We start from the raw sequence: 17572 nt of genomic DNA on the forward strand, positions 1-17572 counted from the left end.
TAGTTACTAACGTGGTTTAACACAAAATTAATAAACATATATTTTTATGAGTGCTATTGGCTAAAGCATATGCCATACTTAGTAATTTATGTTAGTAGCTTTCTTGCCTGTTAATTTTTTTTTTTCCTATATATATTTAATCTCACTATGAATACAGATACAGTAAAAAATATACGAAATGTGTATTTTCTACAAGAAGAAAATGCTTTAATTCGTGGAGGGATAAAACGGAAAGAGCATGTATGAAAATTCATGAAAAGCATACATAATAACCCTGAGACGGACCGAAAAAGGACGGATAGCTGCACAGAATAGTGGTTACTCTGTGATATCTGTGCTTATCTTCTTCTTCACTGTTTAATCATCATTGGTCTTGGATACCAGTGAAACGATATGTATGTCTTAATGTAATGAGGGCAAATACGAAATTATTGTCGTGAGAGGGCGCCAAGAAGCGTGTGTTCAATTCTCGTCGCTTTCGTTATTTACATAAATGGATAAAATGAATTGAGATTCGAAATAAGCGACGGGTTGTTGAGAAATATCTTAAAGAAGGAAGGTTTAAGACCAGCTATATTAGGACGGTATATGCAATACTGCTTAATACCTTCCACATTAAATTTTATTTTTTTACATCATAATGGAATCACCATCATAGAGCCAGGTGAAAATATAATGATGATTATTAATGAAACCTCTGTAAATTTTGGAGCTGAATTAATCTAAATTAAATAGGCAAAATTCATCCGTGAAATAAATAAATAAATAAATTGTTCATCTTGTGGCAATTGTGGCAATAGTGATATATAACTAATCCACAAGTATACAATCACAGCATAGGTAACAATCAGCATGGTCACTTGGCCATGCCGGCTTTGATGTGGAAAAGTATCTAGACGCCATTTTGAGAGGTGCCGATAAGAGGGCAGGACTCGCGAAATGGTTTTGGATAGGTTTGCACTCAAACTTTTTTATATTTAAAATGCTCATATAATTTTGATATACCTTACGGAATGGACACAAATTCAATTGATATAATAATTCTTGTACACACATTCTATCTGGTTACATGATTTTTTCAAAAAATGTCAAAAAAGTCGAATTATATTTCTAAAATTACCAGTAGGAATACAATGGTTCAATCGACTGGAATATGAAGGAGAAATTCACAATTTTTCTCAAATTGAAGTGCATTAGTAGAGTTCACTCGGATGTATATTTTTCATGTAACTGTTGACGTCATCTTTGTTGCAATAATATTGAATATCATTCAAAAATTTTACAAATATGTTTTAACAAAGGCATATAGGTACGTTACTTACGATGATGTACATATGCAAAAAGTCTGAATCCAATAATGACATGTTTCTTTGAAATTCTTAAGAATATGCATCAAATAAAAAAGTGAATAAACGTATCAAAACTCTCATAAACTGGACAACTGATCGAAGAAATCATCAAAGTACTTCAGTATTACCACCTTCTCTTTCGATACATCCAGTTTTTCGCTTATATTGCTTTGATTGTGGGGTGCATCTAATATGGTTTTTTGCGAACTTAATGGACCACACTGTCTTCGATAAACGATATGTTAACTTCCTAATTAAATTAGCCAACTAAATTCAAACTAATTAACTCGTACAAACCAGCAACACAACTGCAGAGGTATTTATCAATGGCTTAAAAGCTTCCTTTAACAAAGAGTCTCAAAAGCTGAATTCTTTGTTGATGTCTGCAGGTAATTCATTATTCATTATAAAACCGAATGCTCGTATGACATGACCTTCTTTGAAACTTGAAATAGAAATGATTTTTGACATTCCGATAGAAACACCATTACAAGTTCATATGAAAATATGTTGAATGCCTTAATAGAATGTATTATGTAGCCAAATCAAATATGTGAATGAAGTTAAATTGGTTATGTTTTCATTTCAAATGAAATATTTACGTATTATTCAGATTCTACTGTAAATTTTGGTATTTAATATATGTACCTTGGAAATTAGGAGTCGGTTTTGCAATATTGTACAAGTTTTTTTAAAACCGTAGATTTAACTTCATTTAGCATGTCCTCTGCTTCTTGAAACCATGATTACTGAGTATTTATCACATACAATTTCGTAGTCTGTTGTTGTTGAGTAGCAGGCAATATCAGAAGTCCGGTCCTGACCATTGTAAAAACCCCATGATATTTTAGGAATATGCAAATCATTGTTCGTTATTTAGGCAGTTTATTGAATGTAGTCGTAAATAGAGCAAATGGATTTTATTCATGATATCAAACAGAATTCAGTAATCCTTCATCAAACAATTCATTTCAGAAAAACAATATGAATCTTTCAAAATATTTTTCATTCCACATGGCATACGCTGTCTGTTCAAAAAAATTAGGGGAATTTCAATTTTGTTTCCTTACAAGTAGCCACCCAGATATAACAAATTTGTGCCAAACCTTTTTTTCAATCCTCGAAGCAGCTCTGATATTCACTTTTTGGTATGTCCTTGAGCTCTCTTAGCGATTCGGCCTTCCTTTCATGTGTCTCTTCAATCTTTGAAACAGAAAAAAGTCGCAGGGGTTCAAATCTGGTGAATTCGGTGGCTGAGACATGATTACGGTGTCGTTTTTGGCAAAAAATTTCGGAACGAACTTCGCTGCCATACGTTTCATACCCAAAATTTTTGAAAAAATTGCATGGCATATGAGCCAACCGATATGCTTGGTGGACAGAAATGAGCGAATTTGTACTTGAATTAAATTTTTCTTTGTGTCGGTATGTCAATCTCCTTTCTTTGGGAAATCACTTATCACCTTTGAAAATAATTCTAAGACTGTTTTTTTATATTTGATCAATGATTGTTGAACATGCTCCCTGCTATTTATCTGTGATGTTCAATTTTGAGAATATACCAGTTTTGAGAAATGTTACATATGGCTTTTCTCAAACAAATTCTTTAATTTTTCCAAAAAAGATGCACTAATATTATAATCAATTATTTTCCACGGATGAAACGTTATTAAATTTCAGGTATTTTAAATTTAGAACTCGAACTGCACAAAAAAACTTGTGACACTTATCTTTCAGAAGAATAAATACGAAAAAATTTCAAATCCCCTTGCCAGTTCATTTGTTTACTTCATCTCCTGAAGACTCCAACTTGATTGATGAAACTCACGCCGAGAAAAGTTTTGTTTTGGATGCAGTTTACTTGTGTTTGTGAACATGTGACGTCCCAGTGATTACGTGATAAGCATTGGCGGTTTGGAACATTTAAAAAAATATTTTTCGTTATATTAGGTACGGTTGTAGGTATAGTCTCAAATACTTTTTCAGAAATAGTCAGCATCCCTACTAATTCTGTATATTTTCTCCTTCATGTTTTTTGATTTATAAAATTCACAGTAGAACTAAAAACCAATATTTCGATACATTTTTAAGACCTCACAATTACAAATATCAACAACAAACATCATTTCGCAATTAACCACTAACCAACCCATTCAGGCACATTCTAATCACCCTTATCAACATATATTAGCAGCTTACCATAGTATGATTCATGGACTGATGATCAGTAGCCTGATGTTCAAAAAGAGAATTTTGATAAGGAGCAGTTTAATTTGATAAAACAAATTACGGTACTTTGTATTGAAAATACTTTAATAAAATCTATATCGTGACAAAAAATATATAAAAACATTAATTAGTGATACAATTAGGTCCTGGACTGTCGACCATCTTAAAAAGAAAAACAATCAACAGCCACTAATATACAGTGCATTTCTTTAATACCCCTTCCTTTATTTTTTGAACGGGTCGACTCAAAAAATTGAGATTTGGGAAAATGAAATTAATGCATGAATACTTTATTTTGAAGTGAAATAGACAGATAGAACTTTCAAGATGGCGATTGGGCGCCATCTGGGAAAAAAACATAAATGGAAAGGAGGTCTTGTGACACATCATTTTGAAGCTCCTGACGAATACTTCACAACCCTAGAATATAATTTCAATATCTACTACTACTACTACTACAAAATGGCAGAACTTTTAATAATTGACTGAATACATTGACATTTAACTACATAATGTGAAGTAATAAGCTGTAAGGTCAGTTCAGGAGATGCTCGAAATGGTTGCCTTGAACTTTTTGACATATGAACAGTCTATTCGATATTTCACGCCGAACATTTTCGAACACAGTAACGTCAATATCTCTACAAATATTTATTATTCCCTGCCGTATATCCAATATTGAAGCAGGTTCAGTTTCGTACACCTTTTACTTCAAATAGCCCCATAAAAAAAGTCCAAAGGTATCAAATCTGGCGAGCGGGCTGGCCATTCTGTAGGACCTCGACGGCCAATCCAACGACCGGGAAAAGTAGTATCCAACTAGTTTCTTACTCGTCAAATAGAGTTCCCCTGTTAAATTTTGGTCAATAAATAGAGGTCCTACAATATGGTTTCCCAATATTCCTGCACAAACGTCATTTGGATGCCTTGCAATGGAATTCATCATGATTTCGCAGAATTCTGTTCTTCGATCAAGGTCACCTTCAGTTAATTGGTGTACCATTTTAATTTTGTATGGATGATACCTATTCCTCTTCAAATGTCTCCACACAGTAAAAGGAGACACCTCACAAACATTCGCGACGGAATAAGTAGACTGTTCAGGGTTTACTACCATCTCACCAATTATTTGCACTTGCTGTTCTTCCGAAATGGACGGATGACCTGGGGGCTTTTTGTTATGTACACTACCGGTAGTTGTGAATTTGGATACAAGTTCCCACAAATATTTTCTAAAGATAGGATAGGATAGGAGATAGGATTCGTAAAACGTCGGTCCTTTCCTTTCGGTCTCGTGAAAGTTATGCGTCACACCGTAAATAAAAATCGCTTCAATTTTTTCTTCCAATGGACGAGAATTGGCCATTTTTGAGATTGTTGACGTGGTACCGTTCTACTAGTAAAACCGAAAACTAAATGAGAATAATCTAACTGAACAATGATGTTCATTGTCGTACTGACATTTTTTGACGTTTTTATAAACAAAAAATAACTTAATAAACCTTATCGGGTTTGGAATTGCCAGTTGACGGATAAAAAGGAGTATTTCTAGAAATATCGATATTAATATGTTTGTCTTCAGGAAATGTTCCGCCATTTTGTAGAAGGTGAATATATTGACTTCATATTCTAGGTTTGTGAAGTATTGGTCAGGAGCTTCAAAATCATATGCCACAAGACCCCCCTTTCCATTTAACTTTTTTTGCCAGATGGAGCCCAGTCGCCATCTTGAAAGCTACATCTGTGAATTTCACTTCAAAATAAAGTATTCATGCATTAATTCCATCATCCCAAATTTCAATTTTTGAGTTGACCCGTTCAAAAAATAAAAGGGGGGCATTAAAGAAATGCACTGTATATTTATTAACTGTTTCAAATGAAATGAATTATATTTGGTGGAATCGATAGATATTTGATGAATATCTATGTAACAGTTCACAAAACCACAATACGTGTTTCACTATACTCTAGCTTCCTCAGACGTCCTCACAATATGAATATCAAATGAATTATTTCCAGTGCGGACAATGTAGTGTTACTGGAATGAACTGAACTCAAAGATAAAGCTTCTGATTTCATCATCGCTTTTTTCGTTCATTAATGATTCCCTCCCACTCATGCAGTAGAATACAATTAGAAAAATGACACGATTCTTTCAACCTTTCGTTATACTTTTGGAAATTAAAATCGCACCTTTGTGTGGCTTCGCAATATGTTTTGCACCTCTGCTTTACCTGCTTCGCCTTCCTGTAAAATCAGGTAGTCAAATATTTGACCTGGGTGGCAATACTTTAGGGAATACTTTGAAATATTAGTCCGATGAAAATCGGTCAATAATGTGTAAGAGAAGAAACTCTATCGAGTGGTTATTTATTTTAGGTTAGATTCACAATGATCTAGAACAAATAAATACTTATGTAAAATTTCAATATTATTGGAGTTTTATCCCAACACCAATCCGTTATTTTTAACACCTCGACACGTGTTTCAATCACCAAGTAACCATCTTCAAGAGGAAGATTAAACCAAACATACATACAATGTTGTCATTATTCATATCATATATATGTCTGCTAGGTACTTGCTTCTTAATTGTCTTAAATTAATTTTACAATGTTGCCAATGTTACCATACTTATATGAAATTTCAATATTATTGGAGTTTTATCCCAACACCAATCCGTTATTTTTAACACCTCGACACGTTTTTCAATCACCAAGTAACCATCTTCAAGAGGAAGATTAAACCAAACATACATACAATGTTGTCATTATTCATACCATATATATGTCTGCTAGGTACTTGCTTCTTAATTGTCTTTAATTAATTTTACAATGTTGCCTTATCTAATATTATTTCAACAAGCTAAAAGGTATACTATTAGGTATTGGTCTACTATCGTTATTCATAATATCATAGGCATCTAGATGCCTGTTGTTGTTAACTCATAGGTATCTAGATGCCTATGAGAGTGTAGAAATGAGTAAACATAATAATAATGTTAATAACGATGGTAGACCAATATCCAATAGTATACCTTTTAGCTTGTTGAAATAATATTAGATGAGGCAACATTGTAAAATTAATTTAAGACCAGTAGATAAGGCAACATTGTAAAATAGATTTGAGACAATGAAGACGCAAGTACCTAGCAGACATATCTGTGGTATAAATAAGGACAACATTGTATGTATATTTAGGTCTTTCTTTCGGTCAGCGAAGGTGGTGTCAGTTTTGGTTTTCACTATCTAGTTGTGTATTATTACTTTCCCAAAATTGAAGCAATATGCAGAAAGAGGAAGTTGATAGCGATGTTAATGATTTCCCTTCTATCTATCCAGCTTCATTCCAAACCAGGTCTTTTTTAGAAAGTATTTTTGAACTATGTGTCTTTCAAATCATACAATATTGCGAGGTTATATTTAAACTATATAGTGGAAGGTACATGTGGATGGAACAGTGTCCATATTTCGATGTTGGCCTAATTTAGCTATTGGATACATTTTTTCTAGGCTTCATTGGCAACATGAATCAATGGGGTAGCTAGCTAGTGGGATAGCTCGTTATATATTTTTGTGCCTAAGGTAGAGCATTCCAATACTCCTGCAATTTTCTGAGAACTGCGACAGATATTTGTTAGAGAATACTGATTCCTGACCTCCAATAAGTTCAATAATGTACGAAAACATTAAGACAATATAACACCAAAGCCCAAACACAACGCATTTACGATTCAACACCAGACAGCGCTGTTTCGACCCAAAAGCTGTATAAGTGGTGCTAGGCTGAATCACAAATGCGTTGGTGGACTCGATGTCCTCACAGGACGAGCTTGAGTAAGTAAGGTTGACGACATCACCCGTTACGAAGACGCCATCTATGGGATCGACAGAGAACTCAATCCTCCAATATCAAAGATAAACCAGGATCCCCAAAGCGGTTAGTTGCAAAGCCAAGCTTCAACATCTACCGCCGACGAGATTCGTACTCTGCCTGGGCTCTGGTTTTCCACTTTATGTCTTCCAGTGAAAGAAGCAGTGATAGACAAAAGACGAATGTCGTCGGCGACCGATGTCAAAGCTTGGTTTTGCAACTGGGGAACTTTTTGATATTCAAGGATTTAGTTCTATGTCCGTCTGTTCTGTTCGGTTTTTTGTTAACCAGCTGGTGCCCTCCTAAGAACGACAACTCTCAAAAGTCGAAACTTGTGCGAGCTAAGGATTAACGAGATCTTAGCTTCTAACGTGTGATTCCTAAAACGGGTTGGACGATAGGAAGTGAAAATCGATCGTCCTGCCTTGCGATTAGAACCACCGGTTTGCACAGCGGTCGATTGAGGTACTGGAACAAACCATCCACATCAACCCACCAGGCTACCGTGTTAACTCGATCCCATAGATGGCGTCCTCATATGGAGAAATGTCGTCGACCTCAATTGTTTAGAAAATTGTCTGAATTATTGTAGGGTAATTGGTGGTAGTAATTTTGTTCAGATTTGTTTTTTGCCAGTTTTCCCCAGAAAGGGAAATGATAGCAAACGTTAATTTTTCTTTCGAATTAAAAAACCGATATCGAATTTCTTAATAATCCTTATCCCATACGGTTTATTGTATGAATGGAATGAACGTTTATCAAGATTACCTAATGTCGACTTTTATATTTGAAATTCTTTTTTATGAAGGTTCAGTCGTGACATGCTATTGTTAACAACTCTAATCCGCTAGGAATGCAGTCCAACATAATATTTTTTTTTCGAAACACATCATATATACCCGAGTAGATAACGGTAAAATAAAAATCCATACATTTTATTAATCCTCTGGCAACGGTCCAATTTTTATAAATTTTACTTGAAAATGTTAGTTTTAACATATTGTTTAAAAAAAGATGTTTCAATGTTGTTCGAGCAAAACAATTATTATTTGTACAAAAACATTTTTAATTAAATTTATCCCCTTGAAAGCCATTTATATTGAAATTATAACATCAAATAAATTCTTAGGTTGAAATTGATAAACAGTTTTATATTAAAGACGCCCAGTCGCCATCTTGAAAGTTTCATCTGTCAATTTCACTTCAAAATAAAGTATTCATGAATTAATTTCATTTTCCCAAATTTAAATTTTTTGAGTTGACCCGTTCAAAAAAAAGGGGGGCATTAAAGCAATGCACTGTATAAATAAAATGAATAAACGTGACAGATTAGAATTTAGTATAGTTCATCTTTCGTTGTTGACAACAACTTAGTTTACGAAACGTGCGTCGATAAGAGTGTTGCAGGTCTGGTGTGTACGATTAATATTTGTGATAGATTAATTCTAGGTTACAGGTTCCAATTAGTCAAATAAAATCATTATTCTCACATTACAGTACAATATGTTTTATCTGTTTTGCGTATCCGATATAAGTAAATAGTTACACAATTTGTTTTCATTGTGGCTGATATTTCGCACACTACCATTGATAAGATAATCATAAATTACCACTGGTGGAACTGGCTCGCTTTCATTAGGTATTTTATGTGGTTTCAATATTTTCACTAACCACGGAAAATCCCCACAATGTTGACATAAGTATTATCCTCATCTACAGGGTCTACATCTATGACTTTCTCCGCTAGAATAGTCTTGCCATGTGAGGTGTCACCCGTACAAGAAAGAGTCCTTATGACGGCTCATCCTAAGGTTGGTCCCAGAAATACCCGGCCCAACAAAGATAATACAAAGAAAATTTGGAAAAAATGGTTTGATAGGTTTGATACCACTGACCCATTTTTTTGACTTTGGGAACAGAACATAATCCGAGGGGGATAAATCTGGCGAATAGAGTGAATGAGGTAGCAATTCAAACTTTACTTTGTTAATTTTGGTTATTGCGATAATAGATTTGTGAGCTAGTGTATTGTCTTGATGAAACAACACTTCTTTCTTGGCCAAATGCGACTTTTTTGTTTGATTTCTTCACTCAAACTCGCCGTTGATAGTTTTATCTTTTTCAAGATAGTCAATTAAAATAATCCCACGCGCATCCCAAGAAACCGATGCTATGACCTTCACCGAAAAAGTTCGCTATTGATGGCTGCCAAACAAATATTAAACAACGCAGCGTCTTCAAACTTGAAATATATGCTTTATAGATTGTGTACTTTCTAATACAGTGATATTTTCCAAACAAGTATCGCCATCTCTAGGTCAGGCCGGGTACTTCTGGGGCCACCGTTGTACATTAAAACGTCTCTTCTTCCGAATCTTGTTTTTTCTGACGTTGACATAATTCTACGATGTATTTTCTTGATCTGAAATATAAAATGTACTTTTTTATTGATGTATACTTAGAAATATAATGACACAAAGCTGTGTAATATTTGTAATCATTTTGATGATTTCACCCAGCAAACACAGTTTTGTAAAACTGAGATGAATGTTACATAACTGATAATACGTGTTATGTAACTATGTTATGTAAAACTCACATCCCTGTCATGGCGAAATGTCCGTCACAAATACAACCTGATTTTTACGTAACATTAATGTCATTATTTTATATAATTTCAGTAAAAGAGGGCAGACATCACCAGCGGACATTCATAAGGAAGATCATATTAAGAAATCGTCCAGGAAACAACCACCACGAAAGAAATAATTTACATTTAGCTGAAATTATTCATGATTATTCAAATTTAGTTTTGCTTATATGTTTACAAAATAAAAGTATCAAGATATGGATCCATTTATAAAAAACACAATTTTGTTCAAAATTTACCTTCCCATGCTCATGAGAAATCGCTTATGGGTGGTTACTTTGCAAAATTTTATGTCTGTAAAAAACACATTTTAAATTTGCTTGTTTGTTTACTCCTTACTTTCCAGGAGGTTTCATCTTTTATGGGTACTTATTATTCATCTACTCTTGTTTTTATATATATTTATTTTTATTGTAAATTTTCATCAATAAATTATTATTATTTTCCAAAGGCACGTTTGCAATAATTATTCCAGGGTATCAATAGGCAGACTAATAAAATTAAGTTGTAATAATATGAATTTAGGTGAAACATAATGAACTTTTATTACTGCACCGCTTTCAAAATTAACAATAATATTGTTCACAATACTTAAATTTTGAGGATGTGAGAAGCATTCAATCAATGAAAAATAAAGAGGAAGTTCAAAGTTTTATTGGATTTGAAAATTAGTATTTTGTCGCATTATCTACATTTAAATGTATTCTCATCATTGTAATCCGGTAAAAAACTCATCGGTTCATTTGTCAAATTGTGTAACATCCAACAAAGTAACTAAATGAAATTAAAGAGAATCTGAAATAATTCCATGAAAATCTTACATTGCTGGATAATATCTGAACTAGATAGAGGAAAACTTGAAGGCATGCATTTTTGTGAATGGTACATACATTTCGATTTATTTCAAATGTTTATCGTATATGTCCAAGATTTTACTGGTAGAGAAACATCTATCTTGTCCTTACCTTGAGAAGTATCGAAAATAATATTATTTGTGAAATATATACGTGCGACAAACTTCATATAAGAAACGACATTTTCTTTGTTTCAAAATATTGCAATATGGGGTGCAATATTAAATATTTGCATGACTTATTCGATACGACCCTACAAATAAGTAATCTTAAACTAATTAAACAAGTACTATGGCAATAAGGATGTTTGCTGTTTAATTCACGAGTTAGCTATAGTCTATTTCAAAAGAGTGTAGAGTAATAAAATCTCATTAAGTATTCAAAAGCGCTACAGGGTGATCCGTCAATAAATTCTGTCACTTCCCTAGTCCGCATTGCAAAATTATGTCGTTTCATAAAGAGCAGGTAGGTATCACCCTGTTTTAAGGGATTTGTCCATTGTTATCGACGGATAAATACTGAGCCAGAGGCGCGCTAGTGGGATAATTGCCAAAAGAATATGCATTCATAAAAATTATATTAAAGGAAATAAAAATTTAATACAGCAGAACAGTGTTATTAAAAAAATATAAAATGTAACAATAAAATATATACGAACCGAAATCGGGAAATACTCACAAACACACACGAACGAACTTTACGTATTGAAACACTTGTGGGGACTTTAAATCAATTTATTCACAAAAACGACAAGAACTTTACTGGATACGTTATTACAATTTGACACTTGAACAATACTAAAACTGTGAACTTCCCTTAACGTTTAACAACACTCTATTTATACCCTAATTGAATGTTCTAGAGATTACTAGGTACAATTTTCGAGAACCTTCCGAGAAAATAATTATTCAGACTACCCTTAATTCTAAACCCTAACCTAAGCAAAAGTGTCACTGTCACTGATACACTGGTCTCTGTCCAGATTGCTTATCCCGCTACAGTATATTTACAATTCAATTAAATTATTCTACATCAGTATAGTCTTCATCCGAAGAACTGTCATCATCCCCTGGTGTTATAATTATAGGGTCAACCACCTGATCGACCAAGTTGTCCAGTTCCCACATTTTATCTTCCTCTTTTAAAACATGCTGGATTGCTTATTATCTTTTTTTAAGAAATTTTACTTACCTAAATACATGTAGGTACTTAGTTTTAGACCAAATTACTTCCCAAAAATGGCCTTTTATTATTATCTATGTCTGTAATTTTTAATTTACTTTAATTATTAAGTTTAATAATCCTAAGATTTGCCTACGCCCATGGACGACAACGAAATTCAGGCAAATTTTATGACACTTCATGATTTATTACTCTACACTCTTTTGAAATAGACTATAACAATATGAAAATAGTCATATAGAATATGAATCATTTTTTCTAACAACCAACACTGGGGAAGCCAAATTTTCATCACATGGAAGAAGAGGAAAAGATAAATAGTCGTCTGTGATCATCCTGTGTCAACCAAATTTGTAATCATTCGATAAAAAGTAATTTTCTGTAAAAATCTGTTTTTTCGTTAACCAGCTGTCGCTCCCATACGAACTACAACTCTCAAAAGTCGAAACTTGTGCGAGCGAGGACCTACCTTTTACGGTGTGATTTCTAGCATGGGTTGGACGGCCTCGCGGCTTGAACCACCGGTTCACACAGCGGTCGATTGAGTGGGTGGAGTAAACGACACACGTCATCCTGACCGGCTACTTTCCCATATTGAAGGGATTCATAGACATGAAAACAGCTAATGGAAGTTGTGATGATTGTTTTATAGAAGTTTAACGTAAAAATGGTTAAAATTTATCAAGATTATAGCAATTTCGATGTTAATTTGAAATTTTTTTATTGTATTATCTAAATTATTAAACAAATAAGGTCCAATGGTATACAGTTGATATGGTATAAGTTATGGTATTTGTTATATCAGAAACTAGCTCTGTAATTTATCTGAATATTTGTGTGTAACTACAGCTGGGAAATAATAAAGACGATTATTATCATTATTATTATTTTGAAAAATAATAATCTTTCAGCGAAACACCCGGAACCCCAATTTAAAATTCCATATCGCATTATGACAGTTTATGATTGCATAATGATACAGATAATGGGGAAAAATATTTTTCACTGACACAGAGCTAATTTAGCTCCGTCACGCTGGAACCCGCTTTGAAAAAATCTACCTTTTTTTAGCCTACTTTACCTACAAACGATACCTACTCATAAATGTAGTAATGTTCATTTTTTGTAGTCTTATCGGTTACTGAGAGCACTATTAATATGAAAAAAGAAATGAAAACTGCAGTAACGTTAGTTACAATTAAAAGTGGTAAAAAACATAGAAATTTTCATTTCTCTTTTCATTATGATCTCCTACCACGTAGTAACGGCTACATCCATCAATTCACTATTAATATTATTCAAACTACGATATACAAGTATAATGAGTTAAAAAGTTTTGAAATGGGTTTTAAATTGATTGTAGTGTATTAATTTATTTTATATTCTTTTGAAGTATAGCAAAAAAGCTACGATAACAAGACTTGAAATTATAAAATAACAATTGTCCTCAAACTACAAACTTTGGACTTGATTGTAGCTGAAATTAGATTTTTGTAGTTACCATTAAACACATCAAAAATGAATGAAATAAAATCGAGTATTTTTCAACTAAACTAACGTAACATAATCTATCCTAACCAACATATATGTAACCTGAAATCTGAAGTAAAAACTAACGTAGTTTAGAATGCTTCATTTGGAAAAAAGCATCTACCCTCAACATCTAACCTGACTTCCGAATTCACAAAAGAACTCATGTTAGTATGTTGGAAATAATTCTTAATCCTGAACACCTAACACGAGTTTGTTTTGAATTCGGAATTCAGGTTAGATGTTGAGGGTAGTTGCTTTTTTCCAAATAAAGCATTCTAGAATACGTTGGTTTTTACTTAAGATTTCAAGTTAAATATGTTGGTTATGTTAGGTTAGTTTAGTTGAAAAATACTCGATTTTATTTCATTCATTTTTGACGTGTTTAATGGTAACTACAAACATCTAATTTCAGCTACAATCAACTCCATCGTTTGTAGTTTGAGGACAAATATTATTTTATGATTTGAAGACTTGTTATCGTAGCTTTTTTGCTATACTTCAAAAGAATATAAAATAAAGTAATATTTTGTTGTTACTACAATAAACTACAATCCATTTAGAACCTATTTCAGAACTTTTTGGCACATTATTACTCGCCCTTCGTAGTTAGAATAATATTAATAGTGCTTTCTTTGTAACCGATAAGACTACAAAAAAATGAACATTACTACATTTATTAGTATCGTTTGTAGGTAAAGTAGGCTAAAAAAGGTAGATTTTTTTCAAGGCGGGTTCCACCGTGACGGAGCTAGATAATTTGGCATTGTTATTTATTGCGGTTCATTCTTATGAAAATATTTGAAAGTGATTTATTAATTTTTTTGAATAAAAACAATATTAATTAAATAATATTCAGTATGTTCCATCACAATTATAGGAATACTGATACTAATCCTACTAATTCATTCGAGTGAAGTAACTGTCCAATTACAAATTATCAACACAGACCCAACCCAAGAACTTTTACTCTTCCTCCGAAGTTTCTCTAAACAGGAATCCATGAAAAATACACGAATAATGACGAAGAAAACTTTTATTAAAAATTCATTCAACTTAGGTATCTATTGCCATCGGTTAAGGTCAACCTCCGTTCTAGAAAAATTAATTTGCATTTGAATAGGAATATGTTGCTCATAGTAAACGAGGTTGTCAACATTTTTGAAACAAAAATCGAAGCATGGAAAATCGATAAAAGTACATAAAGTAACCAGTACCTAAGTGAACCAAATAATTGATAAGTGTCTACACATTTTTTTTACCGAAAAAATTCTGGTCCACCTGGGCGAACGCGCTGGTCGTCCTCCTAAAGCCGTCACTGCATCAACCCATTCAGATATCCGACACGAATATCGCATTACTTGCGATAGGCGCAAGATAAAGTTTGATCCGAAATCATGTACTGTAGCGAAGAATACCTAATTCGACCGACTAAATTGAGATAAGAAATGGAGATAATCAACCTGTATTGCACAGTTTCGTCCAAGCAACACTCGTGGAGACGAGCAACTTTCTCGCGATCGTCATGCACATCGAAACCACAACAACGTTATGAATTAAAAAACGAACAACATCGAGATGCGCTTACTGGTTTTGGCAAGTGTCGCGATACTAGCAAGAGCTCAGCCCTTTTGGAAATGCTGCGACTTCGGGGAAGTCTTCAATCCTAATAGCTACCAGTGTGACAAAGACCTCACCAAGAGGCTAGAAGTGATGACCAACTTCACCAACTTCATGGCAGAAGGAGTGGACGGGACTTGTTTTGAAGCTACACAGGACGGAATCATTACCCTCCAGTTGCTATGGGGCAAGATCATCCCTAAAGCCTTAACCATAGGCAACTTTTTCCCCAAGTGCTGCCCGCTGGGCTACTTCTACAACTCCCAGCTGCATTCTTGTGCCACCAAAGAAGATTTCCAGCACGACTTCGTCCAGGGAAGGGTCGTGAAAGTCGGTCTGCCCCATTGTAAGCTCATCGTCGACAATCCTGATCCTGTAGATCCTGACGCCGATTATTGCCTGGACGAAGATTTCCAGGGAAAACTGATTAGGAGAGAGTGCAGAAAGGACAGGAATATTTGCGAGAAGCAGCGCTGCGTGAAGAAGTGCTGTCCTGACGGGAAGAGTTTTGTAGGTGGAGATCACTGCTTGGATACTTACTCCAATGGGGTGAACATGAGTTTTTCAACTGTTATTCACGATCCGAAAGGTAAATGGAGTTATTATTGACTATATATTGTTTATATTTTTCCATGAAGTATCATATGATAATATCTCGGTGTGATTGATACTACTCATACTGCATTATTTTTTATGTTATTTGAAATCAGAAACGCTTTGAAGCAAGGACATAATTGTTTATGGGTAATCTTTAAACACTATGAATGATAGTCCCTTTCGTGATCTGGCTTTCATTGAGTGAACTGGTCGAAAAAGTGTCAGCGTCACAAATTGGAAGAGAGGTTGAATCTGCAAGCAGCGAAGATCAAACAGGTGTGCTAGTACCTTTTCTTTTATTCATCTCATATTCATACATTCTTATAAATCAACCCATACATAATTTGATTTAACCTTTTTTATAACATGAGTTCGGATTCGGGGGGAGAGGAAACTCCCCCCCGTGTCAAAAAAAAATGATGGAAGAGTCAAACATATTCAATTTGAATAACGACGGATATAGCGAAGACTTTGAGGTAGAAAGTATTTTCAACTCTCAGTCCCTTGCTGATAACGTTAATATGATTAATATTCAGGAAAATAGAAATTTGCATTCTTTGACTGAAAAAACTTTAAATACAAATTTAACAAAAACTCAAGAACATGAAAAAGATACACTTTTTTATAAAGAAGGTTCCTTGGGACCTTTCACAGTTATAATTGAAGCAACGGAAGAGTCAGGAAATTATATTGGAAGACTTAATCAGTTAAAGATAGCAAAAGAGGTTTTTGATTTAAAATTATCGCATATTAGCAAAATTACCAATAGAGGTAGAAATAGAATTGGAGTGGAATTCAATAGGAGAATTGAGGCAAATAATTTTATCAACAATAATGATCTTACAAAGAAAGGGTACAAAGTATATATACCATTTAATAAAATAACTTGTAAAGGTATTGTAAGGGGAATACACAATCACTTTACGGAAGATGAAATCAAACATCTGATTAAAAGTCAATTCAAAGTACTACAGGTTAAAAGAATAAATAGGAGAGTAGTGGAGGATGGAGAAGTGCATTATAAACCAACTGCTACTATTCTAGTTACATTTGAGGGGGTAATCCTACCTGCCAAAATTGATCTATGCTATATGACTTTTCCAGTAACCCCATATGTAGCTCCGGTCACCCAATGCTATTCCTGCCTCTTATTTGGTCATACTAAAAAACAGTGTAGAGGTAAACGTAAATGCTTTAATTGTTCAGAAACTCATGAAAATGACGAAATTTACGATCATTGCACTCAAATTAAGTGTTTTCACTGTAAAGGTAACCACAAGTCTAACAGTAGAGAATGTAAAGAATACGACAGACAAAAACGAATAAAAGAAAAGATGACTTTTGATAATATATCATTTTTTGAAGCAGCCCAACTTATACCTAAAGATAATAATTCAGACAGATTAATACAAACCACTCAAAATTTTCCTCCCTTAAGGACATCACCATCTACCTCTCATGAGAATATTCATATAAGGTTTATCACGATAATACAAAGACACACAAACGAAAATTAACACAAATAGTAACAAATAGTAAGGAAAAAAGACACAATAATCAATCCAGTGGTTATGACAGAGAAGCCTTAAATGAAACTTTAATAAATCCTAATGGAATGATACATCAACCCACAAAAGGGGTAATGATGAATTATCTCAATAATCAACTTATCAACAATAGCTTGGAAA

At 33.6% G+C, this 17572-nt stretch overlaps 1 protein-coding gene across 1 annotated transcript in view; it reads left to right on the forward strand.

Moving 5' to 3' along the window:
- The first annotated feature begins 15104 nt into the window (after nucleotides 1-15104).
- LOC111512554 (G-protein coupled receptor Mth2) overlaps nucleotides 15105-17572 on the forward strand; it is a 90674-nt gene continuing 88206 nt past the window's right edge. Inside the window, exon 1 of the mRNA XM_074184611.1 lies at nucleotides 15105-15876. Within this exon, the coding sequence (XP_074040712.1) occupies nucleotides 15246-15876 (631 nt within the window). The 5' untranslated portion in view covers nucleotides 15105-15245. The remainder of the gene's footprint in view (nucleotides 15877-17572) is intronic.

This window comes from Leptinotarsa decemlineata, unplaced genomic scaffold (genome assembly GCF_025532065.1).
Source record: "Leptinotarsa decemlineata unplaced genomic scaffold, Ldec_3_MD MMD2_tig00026354_RagTag_RagTag, whole genome shotgun sequence".
NCBI lineage: Eukaryota > Metazoa > Arthropoda > Insecta > Coleoptera > Chrysomelidae > Leptinotarsa > Leptinotarsa decemlineata.